General features: G+C 43.7%; 1 protein-coding gene across 1 annotated transcript in view; it reads right to left on the bottom strand.

The window, feature by feature from the left end:
• Nucleotides 1-11032, bottom strand: part of NOTUM (NOTUM, palmitoleoyl-protein carboxylesterase) — a 32843-nt gene that overhangs the window by 10548 nt on the left and 11263 nt on the right. The window contains exons 2-6 of the mRNA XM_018561788.1: nucleotides 8831-9155; nucleotides 3109-3161; nucleotides 1319-1414; nucleotides 1027-1087; nucleotides 851-909 (exon numbers count right to left, since the gene is read on the bottom strand). Coding sequence (XP_018417290.1) covers nucleotides 851-909; nucleotides 1027-1087; nucleotides 1319-1414; nucleotides 3109-3161; nucleotides 8831-9135 — 574 coding nt within the window. The 5' untranslated portion in view covers nucleotides 9136-9155. The remainder of the gene's footprint in view (nucleotides 1-850; nucleotides 910-1026; nucleotides 1088-1318; nucleotides 1415-3108; nucleotides 3162-8830; nucleotides 9156-11032) is intronic.

The following is an 11032-nucleotide window of genomic DNA, read 5'->3' as shown; positions in this document are numbered from 1 at the left end:
CTCATAAGAGTGAAGAAAATAATTTGTTTTATTGGTATTTATTTAATTTGGTATCTTTTTTGTTGTTTTTTAAACTGCAAAGAACACTAGCACACTGGTGAATAATTGTAAATTATTGTATTCCAGTAAGGGCAAAGTACAAGATTGACAGTTACAGGCATGATACCCAGAGGTAACCGTAAGTGGTTAATAGTTAATACCTGTAATAGTCTTATTATTAGGTACATGAATTCCTTAATCTCACAGCCCCTTATTTATATAAATTTTCTTTACCATCAGATGCAGGCCAAGTTGGCCAACAAAAAAATGACAGACACATGGCTTGGAACAAATCATTGAACACTGTTGGGGTGCTTTGAGTAGCCAACTTTTATTCCTAAGGTTTAACATTTTTATTTGTATTAACTTTTAAATGTTTAAAAACTATAAAAAGACAAAAAACAAAAACACATCATTTGTTGCTGTAACTGCTTAAACATGTAAGCTGGAGTTGGGCACTAATGTTTTTGTTGCTTAATATAAAAGTAGAAAGACCAAAGCCAAAACATTTTTGTTAAGTTCTGGATAGAGTAAGGGAGGTTTATAAACCATTATAGGGTTATATTTGCCACCTGTGTCCCATTAGGGAGGTTTCTTTTCACTTCCTGATCGATAGCCACAACAGGAAGCGAGAGGAAATCGCTCCAGAGAGGAAAATCCATGATGGCATTTTTTTTTCTTTGGTTATCTGCTGGCCGTGTTAATAGTACTATAGCTACAGACTAGCAAAGAGTACTACATGGGCAAAAGGGGGTTCTGAAACATGGACGTGTCCTTTAAATAAGCACCCAATTAATAGATCAATGCTTACTTTTCTCAGATTTGGGAGTGGCTCCACTCCAGACATCGCTGGAACAGTATGGGATGAATCTGCAGAGAGAGGGGAACATAGTAGGCGGTAAGAAGCACCCCGGCCACCAACACCAGCTCAATACTGAATATCTATTATGAATGTAATATGGCGGACAGGAAACAGGCCATACTTACACCATATTGGCGTTCCACCAATGTGGATTCTCTTCGGGTTGGGTTGACAAAATCCCTGAAGCTGAAATATGAAATTAAGCTTGACGCAAAAACAAGTGTGTGTGGGGAACATGGGTGGGGGTGGGCATACAGGCATGACACGACAGTGACAAGACAGACATAAGCGTGGGCTGACGCTACACAATGGGAGGGAGTTACATGGTAAAGGACTACAGCACAAACAAGTGCATTATGGGTAGAAAGGTGGTTTAACACACCGGGGAGATGGGGATCTCAGTGTTGGCACACTCACCGGTTTTCGTGGACGGCCACCCATTTGAGCTCATGAGCCTCCTCATGGTGTCATAGCGCAAGTCACAGTTCTCCCGGCTGATGCAGTACCAGCCACCTAACAGTGAGGGGCAATAGAGGGATGGAGGGTTATACAATGGCAGACAAAGTAGAAATACATTCATAAAATACATACAGGATGAAGATAAAATACTTCCAAGATAATCCTTTAAAAAAGGAGAACATTGGACTCCTATTCCCAATAAAACGTTATTAAGAACACATTTCACAGGGCTGCGTGCCATTGCTTATTTCTCCATTTCTTAGATTTGAGCGATGACACGCAATTCTGCAAAACGTGTTTTTATTTGCTGTAAATGTTTAGTGTTAATATGTTTTAATTGTTGGTACCTCCAAAAATATGGTCACAAACACAAATTAGAATTGGGGATGTGGCACCATCTCACAATGCAAGGCAAGGTATCAGAGTGGCCCATCAGCAGGCCTGAGTACTGTCAGTGGGGAAGGAGGTTGACACTAGTGATGGGCCGAACAACCCCCGTGTTCGATTCGAATTCAAACTTTAGAACATGGAAAAAGTTTGAATTCGAACTCTAACTCAATGCAAGTCTATGGGGGCTAGAACTTTGAAAATCAATTACCCCATTTTGAAGGTTTAGTTGCAAGGGCCTCTTCCCCACAAGCCCTGGGGCATTTGTTGTGGGAGTGCAGACATGGGGCTTATTCACATCAGGGTACCCCTTTAATAATGGGGCACCCAGATGTGCGCCCCCCCTTGTGAATCAGGTAGACCACCACCATTACATGACCACCAAACACCTCAGCAATGTGGTAAACACTGTAGCAAAGTAGTGCAGGGGTAGGCAACCTCAGCATTCCAGCTGTTGGGGAACTACAAGAGTCATGGCTCCTAGAGGCAAAGACATGATAGGATTGTGGTGTCGGCACACCTGGGAGTTCCAAGGGTTGTCTACCCCGGATGTAGTGGTTGGGGCGTGGATAGGGTGATCTTGCCACTGAACTTTCCCCAAGATCTTGTTTTAACCTAAGCTGCTATAATAATTAAAAAGGCAAGCAGTGAACATGATCACTTACATTGCTTGATATGAACATGAACTCAAGGGTCTATCAAACATCTAAAACCTTCAGAGACGATGCTTCTATGGCCCCCTTTCTACTACATCCTGCAGACTGACATTTCATACAGGATCAAAAAGAATATTAAATCGCTCATTGCATTTTTTATTTTTTTTTATCTGGCTCAGATATAAATAAGGTATAACAGGCAGGCAAATCATCAGTCAAGTCCAACCATAACCAAAATATAAGGCTTGGGTGGACTGACCCTTTAAGTAGAGGCTTTCAACTCTGTAGAACCAACTTAAGGGCCCCCTAAACAAATGATATTCTCTACGACTTCTGACAGCGTAATCCGGTGAGCATGTAAAATAAAACTGCGAATAAACTGAATAAAATGCAAAGTATATTTTCCCTCTAAAGAAGCTTTCATGTGGACAGCGGCAGATTGGCAAACACCGCCGGTGCTCGGCGTAAGAAGTGGTTACACTTATGTTTCCTCCAAGCCCGGTCTTAACCTCTGACCCGAGGTCATACTAACATCTCGTTCGCTCATTCATTCAAGAACGTGTTTTGGAAGCCAACGGTGTTCTTACAACTCTACACCGCAAGCTCTGTTTATTTTCTCTTCCTCCGTTTGGGCAGGAGGCCCAACACATCTAGCAACCATAAAAAAAAAAAAAGAAGAAGATTTAAAAGGAGTTGAGCTTTTACCTTCCAAGAAGACGAGCCACCGCCGGCTCCCTTTGGACTCTTTTAGGTAGTAACTAGAAAGTAAACACAAGACGGACTCTTAGTCTGCGAACTGCAATCAAAAGGAACGATTTCGGAATCTTGAATACACATTGGCTTTGAATCTTTTTGAATATTGATATGGAAGAGCGGAAGGGGGCTTATATACCACACAGCGATTTTACTTAGCTAGCACAAACAATTTTAGAACAAATCCAAAATGTACATGACAGCCCTCCTAAAAAAACATATCACTTACGATTAATAAAATAAAAACAAAGTTAATAAATAAAATGATAAAAGCACACACACACTTTATTTTTTTTTAAAAGGCACATTTATACAAATATTAAAAGGATTATGTGGATATATTTTAGCTCATTATGCTAGTACTAGATTACAACCCAATTCCAAAAAAGTTGGGACAAGTTGTGTAAAAGCCACATAAACAGAATGCATCAGATTGTACTCTCGATCATCGCAAGCCCGCCCCCCTGAGGGGTGGGCTTCCGATGACCGCAATGCTGAACGGGCAGTGTGCGCGTGCGCACACCGGCCCGTTCGGCATTTGTCTCCCGAGCACCGTTCAAACCAGCCGAAAATCGTACGATTTTCAACTGGTTTTCTAGCGTGCTCCTTAAGACAAAAGACGTGCGACCGTACAGTAGGAACAGTCGCACGTCTTCGTTCACACTGCTCGATTCTCGTACGATCGCGGGATTTCCCGCGATTCTCATATGAGAAAATCGAGCAGTGTATGGGCACACACCTTACAACCATCGCAAGACAAAAGTCTTGCGATGGTTGTAAGGCAATTAAAAAAACAAACATACGATCTGCCTATCTTGGACAGGCAGATTGTACTTGCGATGATCGCAAGCCCGCCCGAGGACCGCAATGCCGAACGGGCAATGTGCGCTTGCGCACAACGGCCCGTCCGGCTTTTATCTTACGAACATGCTACACACCCGCCGAAAATCGTACGATTCTCAGCGGGTTTTCGAACATGTTCGTAAGATAAAAGTCGTGCGACCTTACAGTAGTTGAGGTCTCACGGCTTCCACACACCTTACGATAATCGTACGATCGCGTGATTTCTCGCGATTATCGTACGATTATCGCGAGGTGTGTGGGCACCTCTAGAGAGTCAGAGGGTCTCAGAAGTAAAGATGGGTAGGAGGTTCACCAATCTGAAAAGCTGCATCTAAAAATTGCCGAACAATTTCAGAACAAAATTCAACGTAAAATTGAGAACCTGGAGAAATCTCTGTGCGCAAGGGAGGGACAAAGCTGAAAACGCAACATTGGATACCCGTGAACGTCGGGCCCTCAGACGGCACTGCATTAAAAAACATGCACGATTCTGTGATGGACATCACTGCATGGGCTCAGGAATACTTCCAAAAATCACTGTCTGTGTACACAGTTCGCCGTGCCATCCAAGTTAAAGCTCTATCATGTAAAGATGCCATATCTGAACATTATCCAGAAACGCCGCGGTCTTGTTTGGGTCAAAGCTCATTTAAAATGGTCTGTCGCAAAGTAAAAAAAAAAAAAAAAAAAAAAAAACATTGTGTGGTCTGACAAATCTAAATTTGCCATTTTTGGCAACCATGTTCGCCACGTCCTCCAGACTTAAGAGGAGAAGGACTGCGGCTTGTTATCAGCGCTCAGTTCAAAAGCCTTCATCTCTGATGGTATGGGGAGTGCATTAGTGTGTATGGAATGAGCAGCTTGCTCATCTGGAAAGGCACCATCAATGCTGAAAGATATATCCAGGTTTTAGAGCAGCATATGCTTCCATCCAGACATCATCTTTTTCAGGGAAGACGTTGCATATTTGAGCAGGACAATGCTAAACCTCATACTGCATCTTCATGAGAACAGCATGGCTTCATAGTAGAAGACTCCGGGTGCTAAACTGGCCTGTCTGCAGTCCAGTCACCAAATGAAAATACAGTGGTACCTCAGTTCAAGAACTTAATTAGTTCCGCGATTCTGGTCACGAACCGATTTGGTCGTGAACCGAATCAAACTGTGATCAGACCGCGATCTCGACTAGAGGAAGCCATGACCATGTGTCAGAGCAGGGAAGATGGCTGCGGTTGTGTTAGTCACCCGAAGCGGAGTTCGCGAACAGAAGCAAAATTTTGCCAAACTTCCTTTTCGCGAACCGAATTGTTCGCAAACAGAAGCGTTAGTGAACAGAGGTACCACTGTATTTGGCACATCTTGAAACAAAAAATATGACAAAGACGGCCCAGGACTGTTGAGCAGTTACAATCCTATATCAGGTCAGAATGGGACAAGATTCCTCTCCCAAAACTCCAGCAACTGGTCTCAGTTCCCAGACATTTACAGAGTGTTTTTTAAAAGAAGAGGGTACACATGGCCCTGTCCTAACATTTTTGGCACGTGTTTCTACCATCAATTTCAAAATAACCTGATTTTTTTTCTTAAAACGGTTAATTTTCTCAGTTTAAACATTTGATATGTTTTCTATTGTGAATTAAATACGGGTTTATACGATTTGCAGATCATTGCATTCTGTTGTTATGTGGATTTTACACAGCGTCCCAGCTTTTTTGGAATTGGGGTTTAAGGTCTACATTTGGGGCATTTGACCTTCCCTCTCCAGTGGGAGACACAGGCTGTAATAAAACAGAGGGTCGGACCCTTCTAAAGCTTATATATAGGCTGGCATTCCACTTTATTAAGGTTAATCTTTGATAAGTCAAGCACCTGGTCACATGACTTGCTGTGCCATAAGATTATGATACTGACCTTTGGTGAAAACCAGCCAACAAGTCGGTTACCCCCATCTCACCCCCTCCCCAATTTTCCACATCCATAAATATGTGATCAATGCCCCCAGACCAATCCTAGATTCACCTTGCATGGAAAAAAATGCCGTGCCTTATTGTCTTCAAAAATAACCTTTTGCTGTATTACAATTAAATTCATCATGGCATAAAGATTTTGTTTGTGTGTGTGTTGGATAAAAGCAAAGCCTTTACGTTTTGATTCAGGAAAGCCTAGTAGCACCTTTGTTCTACCACAGATTGAGTGTCTATCAGCACAGATTTTAGGAAGGAGAAAGATCAGCCCCTCCATGGCATCCTTAGCCCCTCATTCTTCTAGGACAGGGAGGGAATACAAGCAAATAAATCAAAGAATAAGTAATCCTTTGGGAGGATGGTCCTATTTAAGTCCCTTATGTTCCAAGGCACATAGAATTAAATCAGATCTATTCATAAATTAACAAATCTAGAAACCTTTTGAATGATAGAAATCAGACAATCCAACGCATTAAAAGTGTATGTAATAACCCCCCCCCCTCACCACCCCCAACAATGAACCTCTTTTATTTGGTCTCCTTTGGTCTGTTTAATATACCATTGGAAGTGCTGTGTTATATCCGTTTGACAAATTCGTGTTGATCCTGCCAGAAATCTGGTCAGCTAATCACTTCCTCTACCTGATGGACTTGTCAATTACATTGTTTTTAACCTTCTCTGGGACATCAATTAGCCTGTGGTGGGCATATCCAGACACAGCTCTCCAGCATCACAAGCTGGGGTTCCCAGATGATAGACAACAGGCAGTGCAGAGGACTCCCAAGCTGCAGCAAGCCTGCAGGTAGTTTGATAATGAAGTCATTTAAAAAGGGACCTGGGGATGTGAAAACAAACTTATTTGATTTGCAAAGTAATTCCTATACGCATCCGATCGCTCAGCAGGAACATCCTGGGAGGGGGGTGTCAGGAGAGATAAGAGATCAAAAGCATTATTTGCATTTCAGATTCAAACTTTCAGAACACTGGGCAACCATTACAAAAAATTGGGTAACTGAAATGTAAAAAAAACATTTTTAGAAATTTAAGGTCACGCACTGGGCACATGACTATGGACATTTGATATAGGTCATCCGCACAAGCGGCAGAGGGCCTGGGAAGAAATTGGCCATACAGTATTCCGCAAATGGGAGCTCCAACAGCACAAGACACCGCGCAGACATCCAGGCAGCAGATACAAGGACGGGAACAACCTAGGAGTTCACAGAGAATTCTGCTTTAAAAAAACAGGTGAAAAACAAAACTGCACAAAAACACTTCAAAAATCGCCATTAAACAATTATACCCAAGTGTTCATGGGGGCTAAGGTGTTCCATCTACCTTTGTGTCTCTTCCTGTGCCATAATATAAAAAGGAAAACTCCATTAGGGACGGTGGGAGCCCCTCAATGACCACGGTAGGGGTAGAGATCCAGTAGCTCAGTGCAGGGATGGTGGAAGCTCCTGATAATGAGCACAGCAAGTGTACGGACCCAGGAACTCAGCACAGGATGGTGGGAACCCCTCATACTAGGTACAGTGGGTGTGTAGACTCAGGCACTTAGAAATCTCACCAATAGAGTCCCCAAGACACAAAAGAGTCTGCCAGGTGGTTTTGAGTGGACTAAAGCATTAGCGTTTTCCCCAAGGACAATTGCACAGGGGTGCCAGTCTGCAGGTAATCACAGCCTGAGCGATTACATGTATGCTGTTCATAAGGTATTCATGAGACTCATCAATCCGGTCCCATTGACAAGTGAAGATGGGGCCTTAAGAAGCAGGTCCAGTCCAGAGCAAGTATGTGCAGCCAGATGCTGGAGTCAGAGCATGTAGACTGGAAGTGGCTGAAAGAGTTTTTAGTAGATCAGCATAACTGGAGATGCAAAAAGGAAGGAATAAAAAGCACAAAAAACAGGATTTCATGGAAAAAAAGGCAATTGTTTATGATAAATCAGTGCTGCAGCAAACTAAAGTCATCCACATAAGCTGGTCCTTCACCAATAGATTTTTTTTCCTAATGAAAGAAATCAAACAGATTCCTCCATCCATGCTAAACAGTGTGGATGGATGAATTTACCTCTCTGGGCTATTATATGCTGACAGCCAGCACCCGCCATCAATAAATTCTCAGAGAAAGCATCTCTCTTGAGGCGTTTAAAAAGTGAATAGTCACTCCTTCCTCTTAGTATGTCCTAGCAGTCAGTAGTGGGGTGTAGTCCCATATGGGAGAATGCTTTCCACCATATCCCGATGACAAATTTGTTCGGAATCCGACAACAAATTGTTTTGGGTGTCAAGTTTGGGATATTAGCACCAATAAGCAGCCCATTTCATCTTCAGGAACCATGATAAAATTATGTACGGCATCTCTAAATCTAAAAATTCACAGAAATGCTTTTGTTTAGACGGAGGTTCATCCTCAAATCAACTGGAACAATACTTGTAAGGGAAAGCTCTTTGGTTGCTTTTGACTCAAGTTATTTGGGCAGAGGTTATTTGAGCAGAGCCATATATAGCTCTGACTCAGCAGGAGGTGTGTTGGACCACTGCGGAGAGGCCAAAATTGCCTCAGAAAGCCAAGGTCTTTCTGTCTAGCAAGCTGTGGTGGGACATGCAAGTTTGGTTATGACTGATTTACATACCAAGACTTGGCTCAGCTATTGTTTTCATGCACATTGAATCTATTTACCTGATTTAACCATAAAGTACAATTGGGCTTTAGTTATCAGACAACCTCTGTTGTAAATAGTTCTACTTCCTTGCTACATGACCTACCTAAAATGCAATCCTGGTTTTCAAAAGAAATAACCCTTCAGGATGCCTAGGTCTGGTTTGAGAACTCATCTGCCCCTAGACCCAAAGAGGACTTACCCGGCTGGGCTCCCGTCATTGCAGGTAATGGACTGGTTGTGCAAAAGATGTAACTTCATCTCCTCATCCAGCCGCTGGGCTGAACACGGGTACAGCGACTGTGCTAGGTTTTTGATCTGAGCCATGAAATTGTCCATGTTCCCTTCCACCGCAGTAAAATCTAATGGGAAGCTCTCCCCGCCTCCGTCCGTCCGCTCCCGGCTGCTGGGTACCAGCTGCTGCCCACGTCTCCTCAAGCTTTTCCTGCTTCCTGCAGTTATGGCACTGAGCAGGAGCAGCAGAGTAACACACATCCCTCCGGCCATGCCAGGCTCCCCGTGGCACCCTGCAAGAAAAAAACAACACAATTAATTGCCTCATCATAAACAAGGGAGCAATGCTGCTTTACTAGAACATAGCACTTGTGAAACATTTCTGGGTCAGTGTGAATGGAGGTCACATTCTCAAGGAGATCTTCCATTTTGATAAGCCTTTTTTAATCAGGGTTCCTCTAGATAGTGCTAGAGGTTTCTGGAGTAGAGTGGCAGGTTGACCACCCACCAAAATGGTGTTCCTAGTCAATGAACGTGCTGGCACACTCAGGGAGATCTCCATCTTGATGACCCTTTTTTCAACAAGGGTTCCTCTAGAGATTGCCTTGGACCTTGCTTTGTGCACTGGTGCGCGTTCATGTTGGAACAGGAAGGGGCCATCCCAAAATGTTCCCACAAAGATGGGAGCATGAAATTGTCCAAAATGTCTTTGTATGCCGATTCCCTTCACTGGAACTAAGGGGCCAAGCCCAACCCCTGAAAAACAACCCCACACCATAATCCCCCCTCCACCAAACTTTACACTTAGCACAATGGAGTCAGGCAAGTACCGTTCTCCTGGCAACTGCCAAACCCAGACACGCCCATCGGATTGCCAGACAGAGAAGCGTGATTGGTCACTCCAGAGAACACGTCTCCACTTCTCTAGAGCCCAGTGGCGGCGTGCTTTACACCACGGCATCCAACGCTTTGCATTGTACTTGTTGATGTAAGGCTTGGATGCAGGTGCTCGGCCATGGAAACCCATTCCATGAAGCTCTCTACGCACTGTTGTTGTGCCAATCTGAAGGCCACACAAAGTTTGGAGTTTTACAGGTAAACGCAATGAGGGGAATTTCAATTTCTCAAAACTGGAGCAGACAAAATCTGGAGCAGCTGTGCATGGCAACCAATCAGCTTCTCTTTCATTTTCAAATCTTAACTGTACAAACTGAAGAGAGAAGCCGATTGGTTGCCGTGCACACCCAGATAGCAAGGATAACTTGCTACAAACTTGTGGCAGGGTGAAATTGTAATTTTTGTTTAACTTGCTGCACACGTTCCTGGCAAGTTGTAAACTTGCAGAACATTCGCAGCACAAGTTCTAGTTGACACTTTTTGAATTTGTAGCAAAATTTGCTTGGCAAGTCTACAGCAAGAGTCCTGCAGGTCTTAGCAAGAGCTCTGCAAGCTCGCTAGTCTGGAGACTTGCAATGCAGACTTGCTGTAATTGTGCAACAAAATTGTGAAGCTTGGCAAGTCTGCAAGAGTTTAGCAAGTCATTTTCAAACTTGCAGCACAATTGCTTGCTATCTGGGCAGCTGCTCCAGATTTTGTCTGCTCCAGTTTTGATAAATTCCCTTCAATGTATTTAGCTATATAAACTGCGGTCACTCAATAGGCTGCTGCCAGTCGGAAGCCTCCACAGACAGAACACGCTTATCCTCAGCTAGAGGTCATCAAGATCACAGCTGCCTGGGAATGTCTAAAACTGCCTGAGGATCCAAAAAAAAAAAAAAAAAACGTCACAGAATTTAGGAGAGCCAGAACAAGAGAGTTACATCAGTGCTCCCCTTAGCATCCAGCATCAGCCCACACGTCTACAACACTCTTTATGGATTCTAGCTGACAGAACCTGATAGGGAACCAGTCTCTCGGCATCCCTATCAGGTTCTGTCGGCTACTGCTTGACAGCAAGAAGTGGGCGGATTCCATAGCAGGGTGCTGTAATGGATTCAGGAAGCCATGTACAGCACCCTGCATGCCCCTCCCACCAGCTATGACCTGACAGCATTGCACAGAGAAGCACAGAGACCCAGTGATTACATCATTGTGCCCAAAATAAGGTACGTAAAGGAAATGGAAGCATGTTAATGCGAGGGGGGGGGGGGGGGGGGGCACGGGGGTTTTG

Source organism: Nanorana parkeri, unplaced genomic scaffold (assembly GCF_000935625.1).
Source record: "Nanorana parkeri isolate BGI_ZX_2015 unplaced genomic scaffold, ASM93562v1 scaffold544, whole genome shotgun sequence".
Taxonomy (NCBI): domain Eukaryota; kingdom Metazoa; phylum Chordata; class Amphibia; order Anura; family Dicroglossidae; genus Nanorana; species Nanorana parkeri.
This window is presented reverse-complemented; position numbering and strand designations above follow the sequence as displayed.